Consider the following 16,700-nt stretch of genomic DNA (forward strand, 5'->3'; position numbering starts at 1 on the left):
GTAAGGCTTTAACTCAAGCATCCATATACTTTCAGTGTTGCTACTTTGGAAAAAGCAGGAAGAACTGGACTTCATAATGTAGATATCGGAAAGAGAAAGAAACTATATGACTGAAGGGTGTGGAGGAAAATATGACAGTGGTTTTTTGGGTTTTGGGCTTTTTTTTACTGTTAAGCAGCCTACAAAGCAAACCAGCTTTTTCCCTAGTAATTATATTAAAGACATAAACCAAAACTATTATGTCGTCATTTTATTCTCACTAAAAATCCAGAAGAGCGTGAGGGGAGGAATTAGTTTAATCTAAGTAATGAGTGGATTTTAAATGACATCTGCACTGGATGAGATTTTTGGTTGCACTGAAACTTTTGCAATGAACCAGGAATAACCATTTGTGGGAGAAATGGAAGGAGTTGCAAAGTGCTTTTATTCTAGCAGGATTTATGGCTCACATGGTTTCAGCTTTCTCTCCCTTCACCTCTTCATTCAAGACTGCATAGTCTCCTGCCACTCTGCTATACTGTGTTGTCTTCAGGCATCATTCTCTCCTGCCTGCAGATAAGCTTTTCCATGCTTGCTCTCCTCTCTTGCTCAGTATTGGGTTCTGGTCTGAATTGCTTTAAGACTCATTGAAGCGTAAACATTCACAGACTTGGGAGTTTGAGCTGTAAACTTGCAAACTCCTCAAGGTCTAATGTCTTTTTTTTTTTTAATTGGTTTGTCAAGCTTAGAGACAGGTGTTTTTTTTCAGTTTGAGAAGTTCTTCAAGAAACATGGGGAAAACTCACTTTGGCTAGCCAGCCCTTTTGAGGTTTCCTGGTTTTTTGTTTTTTCTGGTAAGCACATGTATGCATTAAACAGTCATTCTGTTTTTATATGCACAAAAATTTTCACTCAGAACGTAGGAATTTGCATTATGCTGATGTAATGGAGGGAATAAAAACTGACCTTCAGTATTGGAGAAAACTGGGTGATGGCTGTATTTGCAGCAGCACTAAGAAATTCAAAATCAGGAAGCTCCTGCTGTTTCTGTTGACCTTTTTCCTCTTGCCTTGTAATCACTAGATCATTCGACACCAGCCAGCCAGTCTCCTCACTCCTCCAACCCTAGCAGCTTGCCAAGCTCCCCTCCAACCCATAACCACAATTCTGTTCCCTTCTCCAACTTTGGACCTATTGGGACTCCAGACAACAGAGACAGGAGAGTCGCAGACCGCTGGAAAACAGATAAGCCAGGCAAGTGCTGGGTTCCAGGCTTGTGTGAAGCCAGCTGACAGTTTTGTTTTGCAGTGGTTTCCTTTGAACTTGTCTTTCTCCCATTTTAGCGATAGGAGGGTTTGGTCTGGACTATCTCCCAGCAACATCGTCATCTTCAGAGAGCAGCTGGCACCAGTCCAGTGCTCCCAGTGGCACCTGGGCAGCCCAAGGCCCTCCTGCTATGGAGGACTCCTCAGCTGTGCTTATGGAGAGCCTGAAGGTATGCTTGACTGAAACTGTGCTCAGGAATGCTCAGGGTGCTTGTCTGTGGGGCCAGAAGATCCAGTGATGGGTGTTAGCCTATTGCAGGTGTCAGAGTTCAGTGTCAGAAACCGAAGGCTTTTTCTGCAGATTGACTTATGCAGGCAATGTGGGAGGTGTGACCAGTGCTGGAAGATGTCACAGTTTTCCAGTTCTTGCTGTTCTAGAATATGTTCTAGAATGAGACCAGGTTGGCAGAACTGGAAGAAATTACAACGTTTGCTTTGACTAGTCTCAAATTAGTAATTGTTAATGTGGGATGAATATTTATGGTAATGAGGATTCTGGAGGAGGATGAGCTTCTTCCAGGGAGCCTCTTTTTAGAAAGCTTTCTTTGAAGTCTGGATAACTTTCATGATAAGCCAGGTATGAGTGATAAAGAGGGAGAATATAGAAAACCATCTCCATTTTCTCATCTGTAAGAGGGGGGCTGTCTGACGCAAGGAGGTGCTAGTGTTGCCTGTTTGTTTTTAGTCCATCTGGTCCAGTTCCATGATGCATCCTGGACCCTCAGCCCTGGAGCAGCTGTTAATGCAGCAGAAGCAGAAGCAGCAACGCGGACAAGGCACCATGAACCCGCCGCATTGAGACAGAGGTGGCAACCCTTGCAAACGAAGGCTCCATAAACCATGGCATGTTGGGTTTGCAGGACTGGCCCACACAGTCCTGTGCAGGTGGCAGCCCTCTCTTCTGTTCCTTGCTGTCAGGAGGGCGTAAGTGCTCCACCAACCCACTGAGTGTGCACAAAACGTCTGCAGTGCAAGAAAACAACATCAGGAACTCTCCCATCCCTGGGCCCTCTGGAGGGAGAGAGGAACTGCTGTTTGTCTCACTCAGTAACCCGATATCACCGCCTCTCACCTTCTCCATCGTGCATGTCCCCAGCCACATGGGAAGTAAAAGCTGAGAATGAAGGGCAGATGGGAGAAGCCAATGAGAACTTCTCAATCCTTTTCCTCTCTTTGGGGAGATAAAATAGGAATCCATTAATGATTGCTTTGCTGACTGAGAATGTAGTTGAAATTACTCCTAAACATCTTTATTACTATCTCAGTAGTAAGATCACACTGAATTCTTCCGTACACAGACGTGCTTTGTAGTCAGTGTGTAGCAATGAAAGCCCCAGTTGCTGCTCCGGTCAGAGGTGGTTGGTGGCAAGGTGGGGCTCTATCTCCTGGGCTAGCGAAGGAGTTTCATGAAGGAGAGTCTGGCACTTGGCACCACTTCACCTTTCACCCAAAGGCTTTGGCCAGCCCATGGGTGGGTTAGAGACTCCAGCATGAAATGCCCTCCTCTCAGCAGGTGTTTGAGCTATAATTGGTGACGTGGGGCATTGCAGCACTCTGCTGGACAAGCAAGTTAACTGCTATGGGGTTTTAAATTAATGTTTGATTCCTGTACATTTTACTGTAGCATAGTGGCTAGCCCCACAAAGGGCAGGCTAGTCTGTGCATTCACAGCCTGACTCATTTTAATAGGTAGGTAGAAAGCTTTCAGTGGTTTTTGTTTGGGTTTTTTTTTTTCTTTCTCTCTCCATCCTCCTATCTTTGCTGGATGCTAGTAGTTTCATTACCAATGTGCAACATCTTGCAGAAAATAGTCAGGGGTCCAGCAGGGCTGGGTAAAGCCGACAGTCAGCCTGGACAGTGCGGAATGTACGCACCCCCGCAGGCACGCATCAGCTCTGCAGAAACCTGTCCCCTCGTGCCCCCCCGCCCCCAGCTGCAGCCCCAAACTTTCAGTTCCAGAATGAAAATCAAGGCACCCATGGACACACGTGTGTAACCCACACACGGAAGAAAGCATAGTGCTGTTCATAGATGAAAAGGTGCAGAAGGGAAAAGGAAAATGTTTTATTTGCTATTTATTAGGGGGAAGGAAGACTGGAAGCTTCGTTAAAGAAAAGGACAGCATTTTTGTTAGGTTTCCCAGGGAAGTTACGGAAACAATCTCAATGTCTATTTGCTGTGTTTAGCAGTAGGGGTTTGTGTGATGATTCAGGATCTCTGAGCTGAAAGTCAGCTGCAGAGCAAAGCACATGCAGAAGCCGAAGTGACACTGGAGTCTGGGCAGCCCCAAAAAATACAAAAAGGGAAGACGGAGGAGACACGATACCCCTCTTGGGGTATGAGCAGCTCCCCCACGATCTCCACCTTAGCAACATCACTGTTCTTCGTTGCATTTCGAAGCTGTATTTCCTTTAAAAAGTCCAAAAAGTGAAGTTCCCACCCAGTGGTAACGTGAACCAAACCCCTCTGTACTTCCCTCCAGCCCTCCTGGTTTGTGTATCGAGCTGTGCACCCAGGCAGCTGCGACATTCCAGTGTTTGAACCGTCACTGACTCTTGCACCCTAGACGAGCTAACCAGGTTCGCCATCTCACTCCCGGCAGTGCCAGGGTCCCAGCCGCACCGTTCCACTTGTGCATGAGCATCCAGCCTTGGGAATGTGTCCGACTCTCGGCTGGGACTCCCCTCCCGCCCTCCGACGCCTGGGGGAGCGAGGGAAGGGGCCCCCAACAGAAACTGGTTTGTGTCGTAAGCTTTTTTTGTGTTTATTGTCTGTCTGTGCAAGAACTGCAGCTGCTGAAATCAGCTTTGCCTTTAATTAAACCATGTTCTCTCCACCCAGGTCTGTGTGTAGCATTTATTTCCTGTGTAACTTGGCTGCAGGTTTATAAAAATGCATTATTTTTTTGGAGAAGTCAGAAGTTGATTTTTTTCTTTTTTTTTTTTTCTATTTGAAAGAGAACTAAATAAATAACAGAGTTTCTGGCTTGGGCTCAGTGCAAGCTAATTGGATCATGGTTTTGTACTTCCTGCGTGCAATGCGTTTTATGTACCGAACCAAAAATCTGGGATGGGAGTAGCTTGCAAACCTCTTCTTCAGTTGCAGACTGAACCAGGTAGAGCACAGGCAGGGAGAGCTGGAGGACACAGATCCTTCTGCTGTCGACCTGCCTGCAGTTTGGGATGTTGACTGTTTGCAGTCAGTTTTGAAACAGCATACTTCTAAATGTGTCAAAGAAAACTACAGAGATGTTCTGGTTTTGAAATGACAGGTGTTCACTGTATCCAGACGACTCTTCAGAGTAAGTTCCTTTAAAAATAAATATGATATTTAGTTTATTGGGACAGTGGGGTTGTCCTGAATTTGTGTGATAGGATCTGAAGAGGGGAAACCGCTGCCCTTAGCACCTTTAAAGGAAAGCGCTCCCAATGCTGTACGTGGCTGGCCATACCTACAGCTTGTGTGTTTTGAGGACGGGGCAAGGTAGAAAATTTTAAAATGCCAGGGATAATTTTAAAATGCCAGAAGTACCAGCTGTCAGCAGCCGGGGAAGGTGAAATACTGTGAAAGTAGTGCCAAGTACAGAGGGGGGCAAATGTCTTGAATAGGGAATGGGGCATCAAAGTTGTGTAGGCTTTTATAAAGAAGACAACTTGGCTGCTGTATGACCTGCTGAGATTCCAGGCAGTGTCTTTCTCAGTTACTGTCTCTTCTGACTGCTGAGAAAAAAGCTTTGAGATACAGCTCCCAAAGGTGAAACAAAATGTGTATATGTTTATTGGTGGGGGTTTTCAAAGTCAGTGTGATTTTGAAGTGAATTGTCAGTTGGAGCAGGGTGAGGCTGCATGGTGTCCCTTAAGCTCTTGGGGTTGGCAGTAATGTTTTAAGGAAGCAAACGCTGTTTAGCCTTGCCCGGTCTGTAGCTTCCTGAATGCCAGTTCCTCTTCTGGATCTGTTGGCAGGGCTGTAAATGCAAGTGGCACCACCCTCTCGAGGGTTTTCCAGGCTGCTGGCATGTCTGTATAAAAGCTTTGTTAAGGGTAGGGCCAGTGGGACAGAGCAAGTCTCTTGGCAAGCACAGGTTTTAGGACTGAATGTATTCCTAACAGGAAGACAATTAGCAACTTTTTAATAAGTACCTGTTTTAGAGAACAATGCAAAAGGTAAAATAAAAAAAATAAAGCTTTTAATACAAGTAGCTATAATATTTAAAGTTCATCTTCAGATGCAGTGATTAATATGGAAACTTCTTAATTGCAGCAGTTGAATTCTTAATTTCTTTCCATGTCCATGACTTTAAGCTCTTCTGAAATCACATCTCTGGGTCTTTAGTGTTAGACTGTTGAACGAAAGCGGATGGGAAGATGCCTATCTTCCCGTTGCACTGGCCTTCTAACCAGTCTTCATTCACTGGAAGATAAAATCAACACAATTTTTGTCACCCTAGGGATATACAGGACCATAATAACCTCCATGTGCTACAGACAGGCTTGACATCACCATTTTAAGGTTTTCTACTGATAAACCTTTTAGCCATGCTAAAGCTTGGTAAAGAGAGGTATGTGGAGAAAGGGCCTGGGGAGGAATGAGGTAGAGAGCAAAGCTGTAAGGAAAGAAAGAATGCACTGCCAGATGAAACTGGGGAAAGTAGACAAAAATAGAGACCAAGGGGCTTAGAAACTACTTTGAATAGAAGGCCACGGAAACAAAGTGTGGAGAGCAAGGACCTGAGACCTTGGGCTGTCGTCTTCAAGATGCCAACTAAAGTGTATTTTTACCTGCTGTTCCATGTTTGTATTAAAAAGGGAAAAAAAAAAAAAACCAAAACCCACCCAAAGCAAAACCCTCTGTCTGCTACCCTGGATTGAGTAAAGCGTAGGAGCTCTGAAAACTCTTGCTGTGGGGAACCAAATAAGGTGGGAACCAAATAAGGTGAGAACCAACTTTTGGATGGGAAATATTTAGCTCAGCAGTGGAGGAGAGAGTAGGATTTTGGGGTGGGGGGAGTCATCAATGTTGTACAGTGCAAAAACTCACCTGTACAGCAGTGGAGGGGGGACTATGATAGCTTGTGTACTGCTGTTGAAGCCTGCCAGCCAGCACAAATTAGTGATAGAGCTACATATAGCAAAGTATCATAATTGTTTTGCCTTTAAAACTATTTCTGATGTCTTGATTTCACTCAGGCTCAACTGAGGAGCGAAACAAATGCCCTGTGCAGTGTCTGTACGTAATTCTTCACCTGATACGGGCTCACCAGCAGCTTTTGCTGAAGCATGGTAACTTTGTCCTCCCTCCTGTGCATTCTGCACAGGCTTGAAAAGATCCAACTCAAAAACATCTTGTAGATCTTGCTGAGATTTAGTCTGTATTTAAGCCTCAATTCTCATAGAAGCACTAAAGACTAATATTGAAGAGGATTGAGGCTAATGGAAGATTGTACCCTTAAAAAGAAAACCAGCCAGAAAAAGGTGCCAGGTGAGAGGAATAGGAGTAAGAGCATTTTCCCATTGTGGGGGTGGCAGCCAAAATGAGGCATCTCCTTTAAAAAATAAACTGTGATCAGTAAGCTTAAACACAGCTCAAGTGAAACTCTCCTGTCTTGAAAGTGTTTGGGGAAGGGGGTGGCAGAAATGGAGGTGGGATGCAAATATGTTGGAAGAAGTGTGTGTAACACTGACGCTTGGGTGGGAAGCCCATGGTAGAGCTGGAGGGGCTCTGCTGCTGCTACAGCACAAGGCCGTTGTGGTGGAAGAAGGCACCTGTAGAAAGCAATCTTGCAGACTTTAGCTCCTGCTTGTCTTGTGGCTCCAGAGAATTGCCTGGTAAGCTGAAAACCCTGTCCTTCAGCAGGAGCATGCAAAGCAGAAGCTAGAAACACCTCAGTAGGTTGGATTGGTTTTTCATTTATTTTTTTTTCTTTCATGGGGATGGAGCAAATTTGCCCTGTGAATCTGGAAACTGGAAGCTCAGTGACAAAGCTCTTAGCAATGTGAAGGAAAGCAACTCTCATGTGTCTTTGGGTTGTCCTTTCCCCTGGCTTCCAGCTGCCACCTCATGCTCATGCAATCTCTGCAAGCTTCTTTTCTAACCCATCTTGTAAAGTGTTTGCATGCAATGCAAGCTTTCTCAGAGTGCCCTGTGGCAGAAATCTGAGCAGCCCGTTTTCCGTCTAAACATGGTAAACTGCAACTTGCAGGAGAACTTTGCTGTCAGTGAAGACTGCCTGAGCCAGGCTGTTGCTCTGCAGGTCTGCAGCGTGAACAGTTTGTTTGGAGGACAGGAGGGTTTGGGGAAAGAGATCAAAGTCCCCAGTGAGGCTTGTAGGATCCACTGAAGAACGTGCATCCAGTGTCTGACCAAATACCTGAGAGTTCTTGTCCTGACTGGCAGATGTTGGGAACCCACAACTTCCACTGAACTGAGCAGCAGCTGTTCCAGGAGCTCGGCATCTCAGGGTCAGACTCATGCTCTCACCAGAGCTGGGAGGTCCCTCCCCTCCCCTATCGCAGGAAGAGCACGATTACCTTTGGATAAAATGAGTATCACGTCTCCCGCCTGAAATTCCAGGTCTTCAGGTTGGGTGGCTTCGTAACTGTACTGGGCTACAACTTGGGTTGGTCCTCTCTCCTCCGGCACTGGCTCCTGCAGCGACTCCTCTGGTTTGCTGTCCGGTAAAAACCCTTCTCCCTAGGGCAGGAAATAAGCTGGTAAGGACACCTTTTGGCTTCTCCTTTTTCTTTGTACCAGGGTAAGAGACACAAGCCCTGCTTCTCCTCTTCGCCACTCTTTGCTCCTCTGCCTTTCATGAGGTCGCTGCCTAGCTTTGAAAGCCACAAACCTGCACTTGCAGCAAGGAAAGCAAAGGCAACGTCTGCTTAGGTTCCTTGCTGGGAGCGGGCAGAAAAGGTGGCCGCCACCACCAGCCATCACTGACCTCTGTGATGTCGCACCAGACTGTCAGACAGTTGTCCTTGCTCTGGCCCCAAGCCGCCTCCAGGTTATCCGCGCTCAGCGTCACCAGCGCTTGGCTCTCTGCAGACTTGTACCTGGGTGTGCAGAGGACGTAGGGTAAAGGGTGGGAGCCCTGAAAACACAGCTCCTGCAGCGGGCAGCACCTCACCTCAGCTGTGTGTGCTCAGGCTGGAGCTCCAGTTTCTTGCAAACCAAGTCCAGGAGCTCTGTGTAGGAGAGGCCTGGCTCGACTTGCAGGGCGACGGTGTATTTGTAATGCACCTTGAGGATGTGGGGGCTGGAGATGGCAGCTTTGGCCTCCTGCAGGCGGTAAACTGAATGTCAGAGCTTGTGTGGCTTAGTGAGGGTAGGGAGAGGGGACTGGCGTGTGGAAACTGTGGTTGCTTGAGTCAACTCTGAGCTGTGGGATGTCAGCTGGCTGCTGGTTGGGGAGACGTCTCTGCTAGCATGTACAGCCTTTGGGACTTCCCCTGGGGCAGGTCAGTGGCCGTGCCACCCAAGCTGTGGTTGGATGTGCACTGGTTGGCAGCCCTGAGCTTGTCCCAGGAGAGAGCACAGTAAGAGATTAGGCACTTGGTAACTAAATTTTGGCTATCAGGTGACCAAATTCAAGGTGTGTCCACCCTCCAACCCCCTCATTCTCTTTTTTGAGTTGGGTTTGTCATATTTTTCCATCTCTCTCCCCCACGTGAGCTTCTGATGTGCTGACCCTGCCCAGGAGCATGTGCATTACAGCCAAGCTCTCCCCTTTTTCTCCCTTCTCAAATGCCACAGGTCAACCAAGGTGAGAGTCGTACAAGGGGTCTGCTGACAGCCCCGGGTCCACCGGGGAGCAGACCTGGAGGAGAACTCCCAAAAAAGCAACCCTAGTCACCTCTTTGGGTCCTGATGACCTGCTGGTCCCTAGCCCTGGTGTGCTTCGGACAAGCTCCTGAACAATGAAAACCTGAAACGTTTCCAGGGCCATGGTGCTGGCAGGGCATGCCAGCACTTTTCAACGTGCAATAAACACAGATTTGTAATGCCAACAGGATCTCGGGGTCTGCGTTCACGAGATGTTACCTTTGCTGCGTCTCTCGGCTGCATTGCAGTAGCAGGAACATAGTCTGTGGAGGATGAAGGAGGTGGCTGAGCAAGTGGGACAGAGTAGGCCTTGCTGCTCTGTGCCTAAATACACACTCAGATCTCCTGCATGCCCTCTCCTCAACACCCATCATGATCTGCAGCAACATCAACCAACCCCGGAGCCAGCAGTGGTCCCTTGAACGGATGCAGCATCAGCTGCGATGGGCTTCATCTGTAAGATTTAGGTATAACCACCGAGCAGAGGTTTGGGCTCTGTGCCTTCCCTCTTACAGGGATGGGAGCTTTAGGGGTGGGATGTCCTTCCTGGGTGGACTTAAAAACAAAAAAAACCCAAAAACTTGAGCTGCTCTTTGCTGTTCTGATCTCCCTAGGTCCACACTGAAAACCAGAGGCAATCCCTGTCCTTCTCTGGGGTTGTAAAGCTAAATTCAGACCTCCAGGTAGGGTGATTTTATGCCAATCTGTTGAATTCTCTTCACAAGGATCTGCTCTCCGTTTTGTCAGTGCTTTGACACAACTGTGCTCGTTATGGGAAGAGATGGAGCTACGCTGCTGAATGTGGTCCTGCTGCTAGATCTGCAATGGCTTTTGGTGCCATAAAGATGCTCTTTGAGGTTGTTGGGTGCCTGAGCTGTTTTCCCTTAACTCCCATGAGCCGCAGCCATCTTCTGTATCAACTTTACCACTGCACCGCCTACGAGGCTGCGCTGCTTGGGACACGAGCCCTGTCCTGTCAGTAGTGGTCTTTTGGTGCACCTTTCCCCACCATCGACTGGCTCAGGCCCACCTCAGAGCAGGGGACTTGGCAATTGGTTGTCCACATATTCCTGGTTTTTTTGGCAGGTTGGCCGTCGATAGCCAGAATAAACTGCAGCAGGTTAACACCCATGCAGTACAGTCTCTCCACAGTGGTATTTTCTACCCCAAATGTGTTTTTCCTGCAGTGGCGGGGAGCTCGCGGCTCAGCCGCAGGCTTCTATGTCCGAGCACCGCATGATGTTTTCTGGAGAGGGCAACTCACAATGCTTCCTCCCAGCTCTTTGAACTCGCATTCTCATGTGTCCAAGACACACACGCTCCCCAGCTTTAAACAGTAATTTTGGACCGTGCACCTGAGCGCTCCTGCAGCAGCGCGGATACAGACAGCAGAGCCCTGTTTCAGCTTCCCAACATCCTGAACCAAGTGTGCTGGGGGCGATGCAGTGGCCCTAGTGCCTCAGGCCTGGGATGTGGGACACCGGGTAGCATTGGCCAGGAATCCCTTTCCCAGGGCAACTAGAGCTCCTTTGAATCTAGCCCAGCTCACAGCAGCACTAAAATCATCAGAGGTGCCCTGCTCTAAGGAGAAACCTGTGAGGAACCTTCTACTTCAAGACTTGGACAAGTGGCGTCACTTGCCCCATTCCTATCCCCAGGCCCTTTTTCCAATTAATCACTGTGCTAATTAAGAGCATGGAGGGACTTGCTTTCCTTGGGGACCCATATGCTCTATTTTACTCAGTACTGCAGCTGCTGTCTCTGCTTCCTGCTTTAATGTCTCCCCATCCTTGACTGCAGATGGGTCCGGGAACAAGATGGAGATGAGCCCTAGCCCTGATCTTAAATCGTGAGGACATGGCACCAAGGAAACCATCTCAAACTTGCTGCTGGGTGTTTTGCCCCTAAGGCACCCCCATCCCTTCAACTCCCCCTCACTGACCTGGTGCTGGCCGCCGCGGCTTCTCTGGAGCGGCAGAGCTGGGTGACTCTGGGATCTCTGCTTCAAGAGGGGTTTCTTCCTGTGCCGGATGGGAAGAAGGTGGTGCTGTCAATCCCACCCTTCCTAAGGGAGCTGGGGCACTGCTGCCTCATGGAGCCCACTCTCCAACCCCTTATTTTCCCAACGCCAGTTTGGAGTCTTGAACTGGGGAGGGGTGACTTTGCTACCCCTTATCTCCCCAGCATTGCCAACCACTACCCAGGGGACCGTCAACACGCCATCTGCCCAGATTTTGCAGGTCTCTGAGCTCGTGTTAAGGTGACCATGAGCCAGAAGGACCAACTCCAGCATTATGAGGGGGAGGGAGTTGCAGGTATGGGTCCTGCTGGAAGGCCTGGAATAGGTGGGGGGTGCATGTGTGGGGATCTGCTCTCCCCAGGACACCATCTCCTCCTGGGCCTCCTCACCTGGATATGCAGCTTGTTCTGGAGCTCCACAGGCTCAAGGTAGTTGCAGGGGACGATCCCTTTCTGTGGGGGAAGGAAAGATGAGTGGGGATTGCTTGGCAAGGAGGCAACCCACTGCTGGAGGACACAACTGAGCTTGTCCTCACCCTGCCCTGACTGCAGGAGAGTCCCTGAGGCTTGAAGGTTAGTTGCTGCAGGTTGGATGGGTTTCACTGAGCCCTGTGGATTAAGCCAGGGCGGACGTAAGGGACTTAAGCCGGAAACTCAATTGCTGATGGCAAGGCTTCGCCCTGCAAGTCCTCTGCAGAACCCCACAGCATCTGCCCCCTCCTGCCAAGCACGTCCCGGTACCTTTCCGTTGAACATCACCGTAGCCCAATTGTCCTTCTCTTTCTTCAGGACAAAGACAATGTTTCCTGGCAGGACCTGCAGCTCCTCAGCGGTCTCGGGGATGAACTCGTACAGGACGCGGTGCGGCTGCCCTTTGAGGGCCCTGGGTGCGGGAGCAGCAGACAGGTCAGTAAAGCAGGTGACATTGTTGTTTTACTTTGTAGGGGGAACCCAGACCTCTACCTCGGTGTTTCTATGGTCTGTTCCCAGTCCCCCCTGCGTTTTGGGTGCCAGCTGGACGCTCGGCTGCGATGGTGCAGGATGGGGTTGGACCTGGCTGCGTGGGTTAGTATCATTGTCCATCCTTCATTCAACTTACGTGAGGATTTCTGGGGTCTTGGGCCTGGGTGGGGGACCAGAGGCCTGCCAACAAGAAGACAAAAAGAAATTGATCAGTAACCTGGAGGATTTCAGTTGCTTTGCAGAAATGTCCTGCAGCCTTCTACCACTCCTGCCATCACCCCTACACAGTTCCTTCCTCCCTGGGCTGGTGTCAGGTCAGACAATTTGAACCTAAAGGGAGTTTTCTGCTGCTTTGCAGCTGGCTGCAGTAGGTTTTCGGCTCTCTGCCACCCTGATGCATAAAGCAGCTGCTTTAAGTGCCATGAGGAATATCACTGGCTTTGCTCCTTCTAAGGAGCAGTTTCCTAATTCTTCCACCTGTGGCTGGTTTTCAGAGACAATCCTGTTTTCACTCTTGATTTTGGGTTGAGCTCACAGAGTGTTGAGATCAAGGATTTGAGATCAGCTGGTTTAAACTAAGTTGTGCTTCCCTGTATTTTCCCATTACCCTGCTTGTAAAATCCCATGCTGTAGTGCTTTATGGTCTCTCCTGCCGAGGTAATTTAAGGTCTCTGGCCTCTGAAGAAGCTACTTGAAATAGGCCTGACTCCTGTAGCGAGGTGTCAGCGCTTGGCTGCATTGAGAAGAGCATATTTTATCTTGTGTAATGGTGCCGTAGGCTGCAGCGGCTGCACTTCCCTGTATCCTTCTAAAAAGCTCCTGCAAAAACTCTCGAGCGCCTTTAGAGATGGGAAGATGCTGCTACATCATCAGGAAAATGGCATGGAAAATGTAAGGGGCTTCAGGAACTGGGAGGAGGATGGAGAATGGAAGCAGAACTGCTCTTGTTTCTCCACTCAAGCTTAGACAGATGAACCCTAATGAATCTTAGAAGGAGGGTCTGAAACAGCTCCCTGACGAAAGCCGTCACCCCACAGCAACGGCGGGGGCAGAGGATGTGCCGCCACGCCACTGCTTCTGCATTCAGGGAACCAGCTTAACCTCAACCACAGACGTAGGTGGGTTTGGGCTGTGCTTTCTGATGATGGAGAGAGCAGCTGAGACGTGGAGGCAGTGCCCGCCTCCTCCCCACAGCAGTAGCAGAAAGTTCACGGTGGGGATGCTGCTGTTTGCTCCCTACTGTGAGCCAGAGCCCTTGGCAAGCTGTGAGATGATACCCATCCCCACGTCCCCCTGAACTTTCACTGGTGGTGCCTTACCTGTGGTTGGAGTGGAGCAAATCCTGAAAAATCATCCTTGTCCACCACGGATGCCACCACCTAGACCCAAAGACAGACAGGTTAGTGACTTGGTGCTTGTAGACCTCTCTTAGACCTCCGATGTCCACCCTTCTCCTTTGCTGTTGGCCAAGCCAAATTCCTCAGGATGCTTCAGATTCAAAAGGGGCTGTGATTTTAGGCTAAGCATCTTTGACTACAGGCTGAGTGCTTCTGGCACCAAAGCTCACCTCTCAGCTGTGGTAAGTTCTCAGCTCTTAGCTTTGCTGTTACTGTGGTTAGAGCCATTATAACCTAAAAGTTTCCCTCTATGTTTTAATCACAAATGTTGAAGGGAGCCAAAGTGTCCAGCTCAAGCCTTTACCTCCTATAGGTGACTTTAAACATAATTTAGAAAATTCATAAATGTTTGTGTGCATGTTTCTGGGCTTCCTCTGACACCCAAGGAGCTGTTTAGCTCTTGGTCGTCAGATTCCCCAGTGCCTGCACAGCCAGTGGTTCCCTTTCTGGAGGAGCACTGCCTCCCAGGACCAGAGCTCAAGGATGATCTCCCAGTGCTTGGATTTTGCACACTCGTGGGAGAAAAGCTTACTCGCTTCTCTGAGCTGAAAAGCTTCTTTCAAATGGAGCAGGGGAAGAGCTGGAGGTCATTTGTGGGTGTCAGATGTTAAATAGCTTCTTTTTCCCCCTGAAAAAATCTTGGCTCGAGTTGAAGCTCCAGCAGAACCTTTCCAGCTCGTTGCTGCCTGACTGTCCCTTATGTCTCACTAAAGAGAGAAACTGAAAATAGGCCATGCTCTGCAGAAAAATGCTTTTAGCTCCTCTGTTCTTGCAGTGTCCCTGTTCCCCATGAGACGCCTATGTGCCACCCCTCCCTCCATGCCTGGGAGGATCCCTGAGGCATGAACCAGCTCCATAGCTCTGGCTGCCCACCAGGCAGCAGACAGCAGCTCAGAGGGGTGGTGAGAGGGCAGTCAGTAGCTCTCCTCAGCCCACAGGCTTGTCCCGAATAAATAAGATGCTTCTTTCTTACCATAGCCTTTCCCAGGTAGTCCTTCTTCTCCAGCTGAGCCACTTGCTTTTCATTTGGTCTAAACAGCTTCCCTGCAGGAATGGCCACCAGCTCATAGAGTTTCTGCTTCTGTAGCACAAAGAAGTCATAGCGCTCTTCAGAGGTCAGAGCAGGGACTGCTTAATGTCCCATTCTTTCTCTAAGGTCTCTCTCCATAAAGTCAAAACACCACCGTGCCAGCCCAATTTAACCTGGTCTTCCTGTCCTTGCCTCCCCAGTGACCCAAAGCTCTTCCCACCAACTCATATCTCACTATGACACCCACATTTTGCTCAGCCCACTGTGTTTTTCTCCTGCTCTGCTAAAGCCAGAGGTAAAAGGCAGTTTCTCTGTCACTCATATTTTTCTCCCTCCTCCCTGTGGGGCTGCTGTGAGCAAACACGACGGCTGCAAGACCTGCTCCTCCTTACCAGGATGGCTTCCATTGCTCTGTCGATCTTGTTGTGCTGGGGCTCACTCTTCATACTCATGGCCAGTGTCAGGTACTCCTCAGCTTTCTTCCAGTCCTCCATCGTGGCGTACACCAGCGCGATGTTGTAGAGTATCTGCCGGAGGGATGGGAGCAAGGAAATGAGCTTTTACAGCAGCCAGACCATTGCCAGGAGCGTGGCGAAGGAGAGGACAGCAGGGTGGTGGCATCACACAGAGCACTGCACCAGTTTGCTTGCTTTTTTGCAAGGCACAAAGAGAGGTTGGCTGTCTTCTCCTTAGATTTCTTGAGATGGTGAACAACCCTTTGGGATCAAAACTGCTGGTCAAGTCTTTCTCACCTCACAAGCAAAGAGCCTGTACCGCAGCCCCAGGATCTTGTAGTCGATGAGCCGGTTGCCTCGCAGCTGGGCCAGTGCCTCTTTGAAATCTTTGATGGCATCTTCATGGCTGTGGAGCAGAGGACAAGGGCATCACCACCTCATGGTGGCACCCCTCACAGGTGCCTCTAAGTTTTTACTTAAACTTGTTTGAGTTTAGTTGGGTCTCTCCTATCTCCTTGTAGTGTTTTTGGATACCCCAGGGGGAGGAGAGATGCTCCAAGGTTGGTGTTAATCCCAAGACTGCACTGCTGATGAACAGGAGCCTGTCCTACCTCAAGGGGTTGCAGTTTGGCCCCGAGGTACCAACCTGCCTGGGGCCATCCTCAGCCAAAGGCTGGCATCTCCGCAAGTGGCAAAAAAAGAAACTTTAAACCCTTCCACTCACTTCTGCCTCCGGTAAAACACGGTCCCCCGCTGGAAATAAGCCACCGCTAGGTGCTTGTCACAGCCGATGCTCCGGGTGAATGCCTGCATGGAGGTAGGAGGGGGACAAAAAGGGGTTGAGAAAGCTTTAAAAAACTGAGGGTGTATAGTGGTTATACCTGTTCTGCTTTAGCTCAGCGGCCTAAGCTGGGCTCTGGGCTATGGCTCCCTGCAGCGTTGGGCACTGGATGCTGGAGCCTGTACTAGGCTTCTAATTTTTTTGAGCTGGAACCATCTGCTACTGCTCGCTCAGCAGCTTAGTGCCCTGCTGTCACATCTGGGAGGGAGAGAGTGCAAGCAGCAAGCTGTGCACCTCTTCTGCTGCTTCACATCTGATCCACGGAGAAAACAGGTCCAGCAGGAACAGCCCAGGGGTGTCACACTTCATCCCTGCTTTAAAAGGTCCTGAATCCTTCCCTTAGACCATGACCCTTAATTCCTCCCTTTCCCACTGCATCTACCTGTCTGGCAGGTCCATGTGCAAACTCGCTGGTGCCTGTGAGCAGAGTAGTGACTGTAAGGGCTGTACCTTACCTCCTCCGCCTCGGCCAGCTTCCCCAGAACAAGGTGGATGCAGCCGATGTTAAAGCAGATTTTGGCAGGGGGGTTCTGGACAGCCATGAAGGCATCCAGGGCTGCCCTCCATTCCTTCCCGTCCACCGCGCACACCCCTTCTTGCCACAGCCGGATCGTCTCAACCAGGGACATGGCGCGGTGGGAACGGCTCGTGGGGTCCCTGGCCGCGTCGTGGGTTTTGCCCCTCTCCTCGTCCTTCCTTGTGGTGCTGCTCAGGCTCTCTCTAGCTCCCTTCTGCCCGTATTTCTGCCTTCCCTGCTGCCTGTGTTGCAAACCTGGCAGGAAGTGGCCTTGCTCACGTCAGTGAAACGCAGCCCCGGGATGGGGAAGTGGGGCAGAGGCTGCCTCAGCCACAGATGGTTTCCACGCTGCGCTG

General features: G+C 49.6%; 2 protein-coding genes across 10 annotated transcripts in view; one reads left to right on the forward strand and one right to left on the reverse strand.

The window, feature by feature from the left end:
* Positions 1–4,144, forward strand: part of SMG7 (SMG7 nonsense mediated mRNA decay factor) — a 55,665-nt gene extending 51,521 nt beyond the window's left edge. For all 9 annotated transcript variants that reach the window (XM_075038666.1, XM_075038671.1, XM_075038668.1 and 6 more), the window contains 3 exons: positions 1,063–1,233; positions 1,323–1,474; positions 1,990–4,144. In XM_075038666.1, the coding sequence (XP_074894767.1) occupies positions 1,063–1,233; positions 1,323–1,474; positions 1,990–2,103 (437 nt within the window). In that variant the 3' untranslated portion in view covers positions 2,104–4,144. The remainder of the gene's footprint in view (positions 1–1,062; positions 1,234–1,322; positions 1,475–1,989) is intronic.
* A 949-nt stretch (positions 4,145–5,093) lies between these two features.
* NCF2 (neutrophil cytosolic factor 2) lies at positions 5,094–16,499 on the reverse strand. The gene is made up of 15 exons (XM_075038675.1): positions 16,283–16,499; positions 15,711–15,793; positions 15,284–15,392; positions 14,924–15,058; positions 14,475–14,582; positions 13,424–13,483; positions 12,241–12,284; positions 11,883–12,024; positions 11,532–11,594; positions 11,065–11,143; positions 9,342–9,385; positions 8,428–8,579; positions 8,242–8,353; positions 7,832–7,994; positions 5,094–5,714 (listed from the first exon to the last, which is right to left on the reverse strand). The coding sequence occupies exons 1-15, from the start codon at positions 16,454–16,456 to the stop codon at positions 5,617–5,619; spliced, it is 1,566 nt and encodes a 521-aa protein (XP_074894776.1). The 5' UTR covers positions 16,457–16,499; the 3' UTR covers positions 5,094–5,616.
* Between the last annotated feature and the right edge of the window lie 201 nt (positions 16,500–16,700).

This window comes from Buteo buteo, chromosome 10 (genome assembly GCF_964188355.1).
Source record: "Buteo buteo chromosome 10, bButBut1.hap1.1, whole genome shotgun sequence".
NCBI lineage: Eukaryota > Metazoa > Chordata > Aves > Accipitriformes > Accipitridae > Buteo > Buteo buteo.